This window comes from Phaethon aethereus (assembly GCF_964289735.1).
Source record: "Phaethon aethereus genome assembly, chromosome: 3".
Lineage (NCBI taxonomy): Eukaryota > Metazoa > Chordata > Aves > Phaethontiformes > Phaethontidae > Phaethon > Phaethon aethereus.
In genome coordinates, this window is record NC_138576.1 from 86,205,361 (window position 1) to 86,221,909 (window position 16,549).

At 34.9% G+C, this 16,549-nt stretch overlaps 1 protein-coding gene across 1 annotated transcript in view; it reads left to right on the plus strand.

Annotated features, from left to right (window-relative positions):
- Positions 1-16,549, plus strand: part of RYR2 (ryanodine receptor 2) — a gene marked incomplete at both ends in the record, with an annotated part of 428,112 nt that overhangs the window by 213,356 nt on the left and 198,207 nt on the right. The window contains 5 exons of the mRNA XM_081998040.1: positions 2,414-2,509; positions 9,038-9,156; positions 9,575-9,708; positions 12,591-12,832; positions 15,080-15,272. Coding sequence (XP_081854166.1) covers positions 2,414-2,509; positions 9,038-9,156; positions 9,575-9,708; positions 12,591-12,832; positions 15,080-15,272 — 784 coding nt within the window. The remainder of the gene's footprint in view (positions 1-2,413; positions 2,510-9,037; positions 9,157-9,574; positions 9,709-12,590; positions 12,833-15,079; positions 15,273-16,549) is intronic.

Here is a 16,549-nt window from a genome sequence, read left to right on the forward strand (position 1 = left end):
TCTGAAATTCCCAGTTAACAAAGCCAGAAAATTCCTTCTGAAAGAGTCTACTTGTCCTGTACCAAGTATCATTTCCATGGACTTGTAGTGAGAAGAACAGTGCACAAGCTTTTGTTGACTTCCCAGTCTCCGCTCCCCTTCTGTCCCCTTATGTTACTTCCCTAACTGCATTATCTTCTGGCAGCTAATGCTTGAGAAGCTGGACTTTGATCTGGCTATAATGAATTTGTATGATGCTCTATTCTGAGTAATGCTGGAGCTGTACGGTAATTGCATGGATGACAAATTGATATTGCTTGCTCAGTCTTGCTTCAGCAAACAGTACTTTGTTTTTGAGCACATAAATAAAAGTAAACTGTGATGCCGGAATTCATGGCTTTTGTCACTGACATTGTCACATATTTCACTGTGACGAGAATGGAGGCATTTACAACTTTGAGTTGAGACTGGATACTATCGCATATAAATATTATATGAATCATAGAATCATAGAATGGTTTGGGTCACAACGGACATTTAAAGATCATCTAGTCCAACCACCCTCATCGTAAAAAAAATTCTTACTTATATTCAGACTAAATCTACGTCCTTTCCATTTGAAATGATTGCCATATATCTACTAAAGCATCTGTTCTTCCTCTATTACAAATACATACAATCACTCTGAACTTGTATTTGATCCTTTTGTATGAGCAAAGAATGCGCAGGAGTGTATGTAATGATGTGACTTTAATATCTGACTGACCACCTCCTGTTTTTTGTTTTTTATTTCTTTAAAACTGGAGGCTAGTCCTGTTCAGAATAGCGGGCAGTAAAAGCAGCAACTGTTGGATATTATTTTTTTGTTTTCAATGTTAAGTGGCTGTGTGCCTCATAACCACTGAACACTAACCTTGCACAAACTACTGCTGAGCTGCATTTATGAAACCCTCTGTCTTACTACTGTTAATGAAGTTAAATTTATTGATGTCATATTAAGCAATGTTACTTAGAGAACTTACGTTACTTAGAAGAACTGTTACTCCCTTCGTTTTATGTTTGCACCTGAAGCACAGTGAGATTATGTGACTTGTCTATAATAAATTTAAGAAGTCACTTACCGAAACAAGTGTTCCTTAGTTCTAATCTGTGTCTTTTAACAAGATGCCCCTCCTCTTACGATTCCCAAGTATTTTCAAACAATTATGGTCATGATTAATTAACTATGTGAGATTTCAAGGTGTAGATTTTTAAAATCATGTAATACAGCAAAAGGAAGGGGTTTTGTTTGTTTGTTTGTTTTACTTGTTAGGGGTTGGGTTTTGGTTTTGTTTTTTGGCTATGAAGCAATTGGATTGTGATTTCTTTCCTCATGATACAGGACTCGCAGTGCAGTGACTTGTTCGCAACTAACTCCAAGATTGCTTTTCTCCTTTGCAGATACAGTTTCATATCATATTTGTCACAAGTCTGTAACTTTAACCTTTTATAAATGAAGCAGCATAAAACCACAGTTGCAATACAATATAGTGAAGTTCTGCAGCAATAAAACATTTTAGGAAAGCCATTGCCTCTTAACAGGACCAACAGTTTCTGCTGCTGAAAACAACCAGAGAAGTTTCAGGCTGAAATAATTTGTTGGCAGAATTGGAAAACAATCTTAAGAAAAGCGGTTTGCACTGTTCCACGCACCGAACAGAAATGTTAGTGCCTCACTCTTCTCTCGGACTAGAACAGATGCTTCTCTGAGAGCTTGTGTGTACGCACATACATGCAAACGCACGTACGTGTTCCAGGACAGGGCAGTCTTGTGGGTGCCTACAGTGTTCCATGAGATTTCTCATCAGTTATACCTGTATTCAGTCTACTTCAGTCTTCAGCTTAAAGCATGAGGGTGAAACAGTTTCAAGCCAGTTACTTGCTGTCTACAGCCCTGTCAAAAGTATGACAAACAGTTCCTGGACATCTATCTCGTTTTAGTTCCTATTATTCTTGAACAAAGGTATTGTGATATTAGAAATTAATTTATATTTGTCACCTATGTTGTTGGCTTCACATTCGTCTCTTTCAACGTTTCCTCTCATTACAAGAAGACTGTTTTACAGCAATTTGTTTCTACAGCAGCATCTGACTTCTGTATATGTGTCAATACTTGCTACTTGATGTAGTGCATTTTGCAGGGATTACTGAGACGATTGTAAAGCCAAAATAATTCAAATACCTTAAAGGCCAATTTGATACCAAGAGTAATTTTTATGCTTAAATCTAACCATCACACATGACATTTAAATTTAAATTAAGAACATCAATAATTAAAGATTAAGAATCTATCTTACTGGATTCTTCCTAGAAAGACAAGACAGGGATTATTTTAATTGAAATATAATTGTGATTTCTTTTTTTTTTTTTTTTTCCCCTTCTCTTATTCCAATAGCGGCTCTGATTCGAGGGAACCGTAAAAACTGTGCTCAATTTTCTGGATCTCTTGACTGGTTGATCAGCAGGTTAGAAAGACTGGAAGCCTCTTCTGGTATGCTTTTTAACTTCCTTATTTGACCAGTTCTTCATTCTTTAAAATTGGCGACATATTTATTCAACCTAATTATGATGAAGTTCATGAAGTATGAGACTGTAAATTATATTAATAGAGTGAGCTTTATATTTGTAACATATTTACTTTTTGATTTCAGTTGCAGTTCTACCTTAAGATCTGTCAGTCTTCCCTTTTCGGTGGTCAGTTGGTTATAATGCTCTCTTTTAATTCAGGCAAACAAAACATTCAGTGAAAGAGTTGTTGTACAGTTTCAGTTGTATTAAGTTGCTTTCTCCCTAGTTCTTGTACCCTCCCTTCCCTTCTCTTTGGAAGTCTGCATGTGTTTCAGGATTTGCATCAAACTAAATGTAATAATAAGCATATGGAAAGGATATAATTTGTCTTATCTTGAAAGACTGTAGTGGTAATGCAGGGAAGTTAATGTATTCTACTTGAGTATGTGTAATAGATGGGTATTCAGAAAATACCTATACGTTTTCATATAACAGAGTTACCTCCATAATAAATACACACTCCCTTTTTAATTACCTCTCTCAGAAGTCTGAACTTCTCTTTGAAGCTACCAAAAAAAGAGCATGCCTGAAACACATTTATAATTTGAGAATCTGGGAATTCTGTCTCACTTTAGACACAAATTCTTTAAGCTAGCTTATGTATTTTCTTTGCCATTATCTAATATCTTATCTTCATCCTGAACCACTATGTTAACCTTCTAGTGTCTACAAGATGCAGTTAGTCTCTGTGTTGTTCAAAGTGAAAGTAAATGAAGGTATGCTGAGCTGTACTGTACGTCTCACTGAACTGATGATCCTGGCTTCTATTTCCTTAGAAGCAATCAGTTTTCCATAAACCTCCCCTACTCTGCCAACCAAATACATTGCATTTTTACAAAGTTTCCAATGGATTTTTTAAAAAAAAATATTGCAACTAAACCTGCCACGCTTTGGACTACTTAAATATACTTTTTGAGCAGAAAAAGAAATAAGTAGCGTTGAACACTGTGCATTAGATGAATGTAAATAATATCTTAAAAATTTCTCTCAGTGATATATGATTCCTGTTGGTACTGCCAGCTTGCTACTCTCTACTTCTTTACTGTCTTAAATGTAGTTGTTAACATGATTGTAGTCTATAACAGGACCTTAAAGGTGCTTGTCTGTATTACCACATTTGGAATGTGCTTATTTAAAAAAAAAAGTTCTTCAATTCTAATTAGAATAATTATTTTGTGGAGTCTTTTTAACAATCCTGCCCCATTTTCTTTAAAATTATGTGTTTGTACATGCCACTTTTGTTTGATTTGGTAAACAGATGGTAGAAATATTTCATTGCATTAAAGAATCTCTGCTAAGTGTATCTCAAAGTTACTGAAGAGATACTAGGGCTATATTTCTGCAATTAATAGTGTTGATTTCATGGCTGATACTTGAGTCTCTTGCCTGATTTTACTGATATAAATATAAACGTTTTTTTCTTACATGAAGATATAGTTACTGGTTTTTTTTTCAACATGAAAATGTGCCAAAATGATGTCATCTAGGCATCTAAACAGTAGAAGTAATCAAAGGACCCAGAAGCTAAGAAATGAGATACAAATACAGTGATTTGTTCTGGACTCTTTTTTGACCCTTTTCAAGCATGGTTTTCATGATGATGATTACATAAAGATCAGAAAGCAAAATAATACTGTTGGTAAGAAATGTCACTGCACCCTGTTCCTTCACGAACAAAACCCCATGAATAATGTAAGGCCAGTGTTCTAAATTTTATTCTTACGTATTGGAGTTCTTACCTATACCTTCTTGGAGTTCTACAGGTTACCACAGTAGCCAAAAACATGGATATGACATGGTGAGATCTTTTAATGTCTGATTTGCCAACTAAATGATTCATAGGCCATGAGAATAAAGAAATTATGAAATAGCTGAAATAAGAAAAATGTTATTTCTCACGTGCACTAGACAGAAAAGTTAAACAAGAAGTAGGAGCTCAAAGTCTTAATTAAGTTCTTATACCTGATAAGGATTTTACCTTGCAAATTATGCCTCCCTGTAACTAAAAGTAAAGAGGGAAATGTAGAAATATAAATAATACAAATGGGAGAAGTTATACATGTAATGCTTAGTAATGTTAACATATGGAATAAAAAACATAGCAAAAGCAATTTTGGTTTGAGACATTTTAACTTTTTATATAGGTCATTAATATAATCTAGAAGCATATTTTTTTGTCATTATAAAAATGTTAAGTTGAAATACTAGGAGAAACCACTAAATTATCATAAGAAATGTATTTGGAATTTTTCTTCTACTACAGAAATTGAGAAAATTCTATGATTTAAGTCAATAATGGGTAAAATAATAGTCCTGTGGGGAGAAGAATAGTTTGCAACCAAGAAGCTAAAGACAATTTTGTAATTCTTGTGTTGCCACAGGCAATTTCAATTTCAAAAGTTTGTTTCTTTTTTTTAATGAATGTTAATGTTAATATATTTCAAATTTATACTTTTTCTTTGTAATTTGACTATAAGTACATTGCAGTATAAATATTTGTGATGCTCAAAATTGTAGTTCAACAAATCTAATAGAAAATCTTGTATTAAATGTAGTAATAGTTTTACTGTAATGCCAGATAGAGATTTGTTTCTTTTTTTACTAGCTACTGTAACTGACATTTGTTGTCTGACATTATTTGATCTTCTGTTTCTGGTTCATGTTTATATTTTCACAGTAAGTGTAGGTATTGGTGTGGATTTCAAGAGCTATTTATTAATAGCACATGGAAGGTATTTTGAATCCACTGCAGGAAGAGCAACAGATTTGAACAGTATTCAGTGGGTAGTGATTGCTGTGTTTTACATTTTTATTGTCTGTTTTTTCATCTCTCTGTAGTTCATGTGTGCTTTGCTTTGTCATTACTGTTAATACTTATGATTTCCCCTCCCTCCCCTCTTCTGTTCTCTGCTGTCACCCAGCTGGAGCCATTTCGGAGTTGCAGACGAAGAAATGTTTTCCAGTTGCAGTTGTGACTGTTTTGCATTATGTATACTTGTTACTGTTTTGTTGGAAGATGACCTCTTGAGAGTCTTTCAAGCCTTATTTTCTGTAATTATGCTACACTAAGTTCAAAATGCAGGAAGGTTTGTAGTCAGACCAGTGGGCAGGGTAGTTACAACAGCAGTGAGAACAATGTGATACACCTTTCTGGTTACATATTTGCAGTTTATTCCTGTCACTTGTTATTTTAGTGTTGTATGTTGTTTCATGAACTGGAAGGAACATAAAAATATTCCTTTCAATAGTAATTTTTTGTTGTTTACAGACATGTCCTCAAGAATTAAAATTTCTTTTCCCATCCTGTTCTTCTTACTCCTGATGCATACTTCTGCCTCAGATAGATGTGTCCTTGGATTCGCTGGCATTTTTAAGGGAGGATTGCCAGGAAGGGAAGATGTTGCTCCATTGTAAAAGTTCTTTAGCTTATATTAGACTGGTAGACTTTTTTTCTTCCTTTGTCAACTCTTGGAGCAAGCACAGAGTTCAGAAGTCAGTTACTCTTCTCTTGGGCTGAAGGCTGGTATAGAGACTTGGAGGCATTTCACGTTTTTGCTGCAGAACTATGGCTTTAGGGTGGGGGACCTGTTCTACTACACTGTCTTCCTGCTCCTGGCATGCACCTAATCTGTTTCAGTGGTGGTATGTTTATGCTGTAAATCCTTGAGCTGCTCAAGATATAAGGCAGCAGGAGCGTATGGGGTTAAATCTGTGTCTCTACTGTAGTTCTCAGCAGGTGTTACAGGCAGCTGACTGCTCATAGCACAGGTGCCTAGTTAGAGATGTTATCCTGCTGCTTATCCTGCCAGTGTAGCTAGTCTATTTGGTTAGGATCTCTACAGCTAATACATGTCATAACTGAACATTCATGTTGGTTTACGTTATTGCTAGGGAAACCGGCTCTGCAGATGCCGTGATCTTCTTGCTTTCATGAACATTTGAGTAAGAGAGAATTTAAACTGAAACAAGTGTTTAAAAACTGGCAAAGTCACAGGCTAGGTCTTTCCTCCACTATAGTCCACCTTTGGTGTGAGAACGCTCATCCAAGGAGAATGTTCTCACAGTTACGCAGTTGCGTGGGATTTGGCTGCAATCTTCCTGATTTCAGTGTATTTTCCCGGTTGCTCATGGTGAAATTATTTCCTAAGAGAACTAATTTTACATCTGAAACTCTCAGGGCTAGGATTTTCAGAAATAAGTCAAAGCTTTGCACTCAACTTTGGAGGTTCAATATGAAATTTTTTACAACAGCTCTAAAAATGCTGTGTTACGTGGTTTCTGATATGTATATATTTTGAAAAATTAATCTCAAAGTAGAAATAAGTTTTGAAAATTAAAACCGAAATGTTTGTCTTTGTTCTAGTAAGAGATGAGCTGAATTCTGTAAACTGCAAAGTAATCTGACATTGTAGTCGTACTGCATAATGAACCTCATGCTGCAAAAATTCTGAAGATTCTAATATTTGCAATGCTTGTTTGTCCTGAGTTTTCTTCAGGAACTAGGCTGCTTGAACTCTTTCCCCATATGTTCTGGTAACATAACTTCCATGTTGCCTCCAAAAGTGATTTTATAGTGATGACTTTTTCTGGTTTTGAGGGAGTCAGTTATACAAGATGCTAATTATGCTGTGCTTTAGTTCTCTCGAGAGGCACACTAGGTTTAGCTTTTAGTATGTAAATGTGCTTTTGTGATTTTTATGTGGGATGCTTGCTTGCCAGATTTTAAGCTTTATATGGGTTGAGTGGCGTGAGGATATTCACTGTTTTATTTTACAATGGTAGATCTACAACAGGGAGAAATACTGGATCATATCACACCTTTTAAATAAGAATACCTGGCTGCATGTATTTAGCTAAAATAATTAATTCATTTTCTAAGGTAGAGTGTTTGTGAGGAAGAAACACCACACTTTCTCAATCACACCAAAATTAAGTTCACCTTCAACATTGAAGTTCCTAGCTACATCTCCTGCAAGTGTTTTCTGGAATGTGTTGCGTTAAAGATTTGATGCCATAAACTATGATCAATAATTGAACTAAAAATGTTCTGAAAACAGAATAAAGGCATTAAGTATATAAACAGCAATTGTAAGTGGATTGTACAACTTAGATCAGAAATGGATTCAGTTCCTGATCTTCACTGAAGCAAATGAAAGAAAATGAAGATTTGTCCAAGTATAAATGTGTGTGAGTAGACCATGTTAGAAGTGAGATATTGCAGGAGCTGAGTGAGTAATTGAATGCAAATGCTTCACTGTCTCTTCAATGCATAAATTAAGATTAGTCTTTTGCTCTGAAATATATTCCAGATGGGATTAACTAGTCCGCCTAAAATTTTAAAGGCATTAAAACATAGGTAATAAAAAATGAAATAGGGCAAGTTAGTGATCTGATATCCTCCAAGTGAAGATTTTTGGAACCAGATAATATTAGCTTTTGAGTATTTTTTTTTTAAGGGCATGCATTTTATTCTAGTGTTCTGCAGTATGACATCAGAGGACTCAACATGTCCTGAACATATATGCATCTGTTAGCCATTAAGAAAGAACTTTCCCTCGTCTTTGTCAGAAACTCTGCATATCATACTGTTTGTGATATTTGTATTAAATTTGAACACTTCCTGCTTTGCTGCCTTGAGCAACTCCAATGAAATTGGAACAGGTCCAGTTGTCTTTAACGTAGACAATCTGAAAGTGGATCAGTCCAAACAGACATTGTGCCTTCATATGAGACTTCTTCTGAAATAGAGGGAGTTTGCCCTTAGAACAAAATGCGTTTGATAATTAGTGTTCAGATGCTGCAGCAGTTGAAGAAGTTGCTGTGGCAGCTGGGTCTAATTGATAATCTTCATTCATTATTGAATGTTTACATCTTCAAAGTATTTTTACTTCCATTTTTGAAAAGATTAAGACTAGAAAATGAACCGTGTATACTATTCAAGACAAAATTAAGATTATGAATCTACCTACAGAAATCTGAAAATTCCAAGGTTATAGTTACCACACTTACATTATATGGTATCATTTCATATTGGTTTACTCTTTATATTGTTGACAGCAGATCTTCCTTCACATCCCTGGATAAAAACATTAAATAGTATTGGGATAAAAGGTAATGGTGCTGTAGGTTGTCTGAGATTTAAAATGAGAGATCTGAATTAAGTCAGATCTCAGTGACTGCAGCCATGACTGAAGTCACTGGGAATTCCAATCCTCCTCTTTAATTTAGATTTTCTTGGGAAATAAAAAATAAAACTACCTTTCTGATTTTTACTACATTCACTTATTTTCAGAAATCTAGAAGTACAACATCAATCCTGTTTTGGTTTTATGATGTACGATGATTTTTGAAACTCTTTGGTGTTGCTGAGCAATGTATTAGGAAGTATTATGTGCAGCAGTTACGATTTTATATGCACTTTGAATAAATATATTTTCTTTTTTTTCCCCAGGAATTCTAGAGGTATTGCATTGTGTGTTGGTGGAAAGCCCAGAAGCTCTAAACATTATTAAGGAAGGACATATTAAATCAATCATCTGTCTTTTGGACAAACATGGAAGAAACCATAAGGTAGGCGAAGAGGAGACATGTATATTTAGGTGAACATTTGTGAACAAATCAAGCATGTTGTTCTGTGTAGAAGTTAGATTTCAAATACTTTAATATTGTATTTGTAATTAGGAATGAAACTTTTCCCAAACGGCATATGAGCAGTTTGAAGAAGCAAAGAGGGATATTGTCTTCTTTTTGATGAAAACATTGATACACACTAAATCTCAAGGGAAGCAGGGAGAATATGTCTTAATATTGTTAGGAGAATTTCAGAACTGTTGTAAAATAAAACTACCATTTTGGATGAATTACGTACCCTTACATGTCTTCCAGTAACAAGGTGTATAGCATTGTATCACCTGAAGTAACTCACAGTGATTATGAACTCTCTAGCATGAAAAAATATTTAAGATGAAAAAAATCTATTATTTTTCAGGTTTTGGATGTCTTGTGTTCTCTTTGTGTTTGTCATGGAGTAGCTGTGCGGTCTAATCAACATCTAATCTGTGATAATCTCCTGCCAGGAAGAGATCTGCTCTTACAGACACGTCTTGTCAACCATGTGAGCAGGTAAAAAAAAAAATCACCCCCCCCAAAACAAACCCAAAGAAAAAATCTATGTCTATGAACAAAGCAGAATAAAACTTGTTGGTAAAAGAAATAGTCACTACAGAAAATGTTTTACTTCCAAAAGTTTTGTTAAGATATTTTATGCTTACTAGGATTTTAAATACTGTTTGCAATATTAATTAGAATCAAAACTTAGGTCAGAGAGAGCTGCTGCAAGCTAAAGCTGCTCTAAATTGCTTTAAGGCTGTGAAAATGTAGAATCTTTTCTGAAGATTCCTGTCTACATCTAGCTGTGCTTTCAAAGTATTGTCAGTTACTGTGAGGGAGTGTCCTCACCCTTCCTTCCACTGGCAGAGTGGTAGAAGCCACCTTCCAGCAGACATTAATAACAAGATGAAGGAGTAACTCCTTAAACTATCAAAGTAATAGTTACAAGGTAAATGTTTATCCAGAGTTTAGATTTATGCTAGAAGAGGCAGAAGAATCTGGCTTTAAGTGAAGATTCGTGGGATCTTCCTCTGTCTCAAACTTACGTCTGTTTTAAAAAGTCTCAATCATTGAGTGAGAATGGAAGTTGAAACATAGAAATAATACTTACAATTCAGAGTTCATAGGATTTATTCGATGCTGAAAAGCATAAAAATTCCACAACTGTATAAGGAGGCCTTTTCAAGTAAAAAAAATTTCTTTTCTAAAAAATTCTTTTCTAAAGTCTGAAGACTTTATAAAAAGAAAGAAAAAATATATAAAGAGTATAAAGTATAAAGAAATAAAAATTTCTTTTCTAAAGTCTAAAGGTGAAATGAACTTGACAGTTTAATAGCTAATATATTTATCATATTTTTCATAACCACATGTGGTGACTTCCCCCAACACAGCAGATAACACACCAATGTATCTAAGACATGGAAAGAAGGTATAATGTGAATCGTTTCATGTCAGCAATAAATTTGAACAACTGAGGAGCTAAAATCACTAATGAAAACTTCTGTTAAGAATGCATGAGAAGAAATTTTAAATGTATGGGTACTGATTGAGCTTCTGAGCTGACTTTGGATCTTGTACGGGGAAGGTAGAGCTGTCTTTCCCAAAACTGGCTGTAGAAAAAGTAAACGTAGTTAATACATATTTTTGCTTTGCTAATGCAGAAAATTCATATTCTTGCAGTTACAAGGAAAAAAACATTATTTTTTCAAAAGTCAGAAAGACCAATGAAACATTGAAAACATGTAGTGATAGAATGAGACTTGAATACTTCTCAGCAAAAATGATTGGCGAAGGAACTTTCTAAGATATTGCTGTTTAACATACTTTTCCAGGGGACTGGGAAATTGTATTCACAAACTCCTACTTAAAAAGGGTAATTTGAATGATTAGGTTGATTAAATTGTGGAGTCTGGATAAAGGCATAATAATGCTGATACTGTGTTCCGGCCGAAAAGAGTCAACTGGTGATCTTACCAGTAACTTACAAATGATTTGATTTTTCTGGAAGATAGCTTTTGTCAAACAGGTTTTGTTTATATTTTTAAGGAGGTTAAATGTTTGACTTGTAATGAAGTTGAGAGTATCTGTGCTTAAACTTTTGGCAAAAGACACCCCATATACTTGTAGGAGGTCGGCATGTTAGTCTTATGTGATAAACGAAGTAATTTTATAAGGAACTGAAAAGTCTGCTTTTACACTGACTTGTATTTGTCAGCCCGTATCAACTGTTATTCTTCCCCTTGCATTCGCTACACCAGAAAGCAAACTGTGTGCTGGGACTGGCTTAGAGCTACATTTGTGTTGATTAGGCAGGTTGTATGTAGAAAGAAAATATTTATAGAACTTATAACCCAATCCAGTGGAGGGATGTGAAAACTAGGTACATTCAGCCTAGAATTCTGAAAGATACCTAGCAATATGGGTAACCAATCATTGAGGAAATATACCTAACATGTTGATTTTGGATACTTAGTAAGGTATGGCTTTAATTCAAGATTGGATGGCTTTCTTAATACAAAGCTGACACAGTAATGATTGTCTGGAGACAGATTTTTTTTTTAGGGAATATTCTAGATTCAGTATTATCCCAAAAATCAGATTAGAAAATAATTTTCTTTCCTTGTTTGCCCCCTCATGACCTTTAGATGTAGGATGAGGCTCCAAGCAACCTGATCTAGTTGAAGATGTCCCTACTCATTGCAGGGGGGTTGGACTAGATGACCTTTAAAGGTCCCTTCCAACCCAAACTGTTCTATGATCCTATGAGCTTATAACTCTACATATTGCTGTTTAACTCGATACTGAATAAGCACAGTAGTGGTTCTGCCTTTCAAGTATGCTTGTGAAGTACTTTAAAATCATGAGCAGTAGGAAAATCAAATTGATATTAAGGATTGGTACAACCACTGCAAATTACTGAGTTGTACAAAACTGAGAATAAGGAAGGAAGAGGTACAAGAGAGTTTTGAAATAGATTGACAATCTACTTCTGTACCTTTGTAAATGTTATTCTCTTGAATGGATAATCAGTGTTATAGAATGCAGTTTGCTATGTAAAATTAAACCTGGAGTGTGTACTTGCTACACTTCTATTGGTAACCGGTGAATAGCTGTGATTTTTTGTTTGTAGGATTTAACATCTATTAAATGTTCAAACACATATGGTATTATTATTGGTATCTGAGTGAAGATACTGTTTCAGTTACTGAAACAAACACTTTTTTACTTTAACTGTATAGAGCATTTTTCACAAGAATAAATAAATAAATATTTTACTTCTATTGTTTTAATCATAAAAAACAAGCATGAAATTTTTCTTTAATAAAAAGTCTGCAGGCTTTCATCATGTTCTTGAGATAAGTTGTTAATAGCCACTTTTATTCTTTTTGTTTAAGCATGCGACCCAACATCTTCTTGGGGATTAGTGAAGGCTCTGCCCAATACAGAAAATGGTACTATGAACTTATGGTTGACCATCTAGAGCCTTTTGTGACTGCAGAATCAACTCATCTACGAGTGGGCTGGGCTTCAACAGAGGGCTACTCACCATATCCAGGGGGAGGAGCAGAATGGGGAGGAAATGGTGTTGGTGATGACTTGTATTCCTATGGCTTCGATGGTCTTCATCTGTGGTCAGGTATTCTCCTTTTTATTTTTATTTTTTTTAAACTAGAGCGTTGTTTGCAATTCCAGTGTATTTGTTTTCAACAGCAAAGTGAATCAGATGTTTCAGTTGACACTTGGAATATACAGAAACAGACCCTTTATCAGAATATGTTTTAAGTTGACATTGCATGTTGAAAAAATTGTTTTATACAAAGTAATGCAGATAGAATAATAACTTACATTTCGGCCTGGGAATTATTTTTTGTTTCTTTTTTCCATCATAACTATGAAGATTTTATTTAAAACTTCAAAGGTGCAAAAAATGAAGTCTGGCAAACAGTCATCTGGATTTGTAATTCCTGTGTGATTAGTGTAAGAACAGCCTGAGAGATTTAATTCACAGGAATGTCTCTTGTTTTTTTTTAAACAGATTTTTAATATGCTTAAAAATACTTTTAAGTAATGTTTTTTAAGTTTAGAAATACTTTTAGAGGTGAAGAAGATTTTTAAGTATGCTCTTTGCCATACATTTTAAAACTAAATATTTTTCTGTAGTGATGTTTTATTTACATACATTGAGACTATTTATTGCAAAACTTGCAGAATCATATTCCTAGCTTGCATATGGTGTGTTTGGTCAGGTATTCATCTTTAAAAAGTTAGTGGCCCAGCTTGCATCTATTAGTTAATAGTAATTTCTGTATGCAAATTGTAGTGTTAAAGGAAGCTGAACTGAATATCTAAAGTACTATATAATATTCTGCAAATACCTCATTCTCTCTTCAAACGGGCTTAGCTCAGCAAAATCAGAATAATAAAAAAGCAAGATTGTTCTCTTTTTCTTTATCTTTTTCAAATAATTTAACTGTTGTGAAAAGATTCCCAGATAACATTTGGAATGGGTAGTTCTACACATGGACAGTCCTAAACTTCTTGAAAAAAGCTTCTACTGGGGTTTCACCTTGTTGAGGAAAAATTTTTTCCTTTGAGATATTATTGAGCAATGGTGAACTGTAGAACTTACTGGAAACTGGGTTAGGCTCATTAGATTGGCAAGTCTTGCCACTATGAAGATTTGAGCAAGTTTTCTAAAGCTGCTTAGCAGATGAGAGAGATGTTTTAGTGAGTCAGCTGTATGTATCACTCAAGGTCTTTGAAGTTTCGAGGCATTGTGGCTTGGTAGTTGGAAAAGAATACAGTTTTAAATTTCCAAAGACTTTGCCAATCAAAATAGCAATAGATTGTATTATTAAGTAATAACGTATCGACTGCAGTGGTATCTTAGGAAAGTAGCTGCCACTTTGCCTCTCTTGTATAGTGAGAATTACTTTGGAACAATGATGCATAATTAATGGTGTCAGTAAAGCTGTGTCATAACAGAATTTGTCAGATAAAGTGTTATTACAGAAGAACCAGAAAATAATGAGCCATCCAAAATAACTTTCGTAGTTAGGGGCCCTTTCAGGGAGGAAACAAAAGAAAATCAAAATGATTTTTCTACCCACCAGAAACTTCTTAATCAGAAGTGTCACAAAAGAATAAAACAACAGTTGTTTGTGGTTCTCAAGTCAATAATCCAGCTGAGTCAAAAAAGTCAGACCACCTTTGTATTTGCAATTTTTGTATATTAATCTCTGTTGTGCATGTGGCTGATAGATTTGAAAACATTTCTGTCTTCACTGACATTCTCATGTAACACAAACCTCTCAACTTGGAAGGACTTTAAGTAGTTGTATGTTGAAAATCATGGCCTTTCTTTTTCTTTGATTATGAGACTGAGTAGTATCATCTTTTACAAGTTTGCAAGGGTACCATGATGTGGCCCTTAATAACAGGAAGTACCTTACTTTTCCTAAATAATTTAAAGCACGATACTTGTCCTTATCTTGAATAATGAAGCATTCTTTAGTAAAGTCTGCTAGGTTTCATATTAGATACTAATGATTGTTTTTCAATTTTCACCTCTACTACTATGAGGAGTAAAACTTAGTTTTCTTGGTTTTGACTGTTTATATGGGTATCAGTAATTACTTTCACTTACATTAAATGTGATATCATTATATTATTTATGATTAAAATAGCTTTGTAGGTATGATTGTGTGCTTCTATTCACTATATTGCAAGCTTAAAATCAAATCTTGGGTGTTACAGGTTAGATATTTGTGTGTTAATGTGTTTGTGCTCTATTGCTATATTTTCTTTCTCTTTTTTTAGGCTGCTGTGAAAACCTGTATAATTTTCAGAAGTTTTGCTAAATGTGCCTCCTTTACTTCCATAGGTTGTGTAGCACGAACAGTAAATTCTCCCAACCAACATCTGTTAAGAACTGACGATGTTATTAGCTGCTGTTTGGACCTGAGTGCCCCCAGCATCTCTTTCCGGATAAATGGTCAGCCAGTTCAAGGAATGTTTGAGAATTTCAACATAGATGGCCTCTTCTTCCCAGTTGTCAGCTTCTCTGCAGGAATAAAGTTAGCATCCTGTGTAGTGGTGTTTTTGGTGTTTTGTTTCCACCCCCCCCCCCCCCCCCCCCCAGTCTGGGTTGTTTTTTCAGTATATCTGCATATGCTGAATATTTCCCTGGCTGCCTTTGCTCTCATTTCCCTTTCTGACATCTGCTTCTTTGGCACAGTTCCAGTTCTTGGATAGTGAGAGCTACAAAGGAGTCCTGAAGAGATAGTGCATCTGTTGTTTTTCAGCACACCAGTGTATTCAGGTGGTTTGCAGATAGAACTTAGAAACAGATTCTTTATAATTTCTTAGCTGACACACTGCTACATATTCACTCCAGGACAGCATTTTACCTATATGGGAAGAAAAACATCAGTCTTTGATATTAAAAATATATTTGTCCTAACTCACTTGTTACGAGGTTGTGGCTATTATTTAAAGATGCATTTCTTGCACTTACCATAAGAAATGGTGGTGGTACGCTTTCTTTACGGCAGGACGAGTTAATACGAATTCAGTCAGTCTGCATTCTGGTTTTGCTGTACTGGTTTTCTATGAGATTTGACGTTGCACTTGAGGTGCCAGGCTTCTGCTTCCATTTATTGAATAGTTTGAGACTATAATATTAAAAAAAACATGTGTGATGTTCCAGTGGGGACACCAACTTTAGCAGGGCCGGCAAAGGTAAAGACTGAAAGCTGATTTCTATTGGAGACAGAGCAATGCTCTGTGAGGGATCATTCAAAGACTGTGGTGAATACTACAGAAGCTAAGAGCTATCGCACAGTTGGCATACCAGCCTCTCATTCCAGGTGCAAAATGCACTTCCGTAGACTTTGCCTTCGATAATACAGGAGATGCAATGTGGTAAAACTATGGACATGCATGCTATGAAATGCAAAACTTTAAGCCTGCATGCTTGATCTTTGTCATGAGAGAAATATTTGACAGATACTATTCATGTGCTGAGTGTGTTTTTTGGAGAGTGTTCAAGTATAGCATTGAAAAAAATCTTGTAAGATACTCAGAAAAGAGACAAAACGATTCTGTTGTAAGGCTGGTTTTTTGTATGTGTGTTGATTCCTTCTGGATGGCAATGTTCTGGGAAGATTTTTCAGTATTATGTCATTGCTAGTTCATGATCACCTCATTCATTGAATTTTTCAGTAACAAAAAGCCATGACGAAGTCACCATTTTGTAATGAATAAAAGAATGCTTTCCCCTAGGTTTCTACTAACATGACAGTTATAAGTTTTAGGAAAGAAGATAAAGGAGTTTTTTGTATTGTGTCCTAAG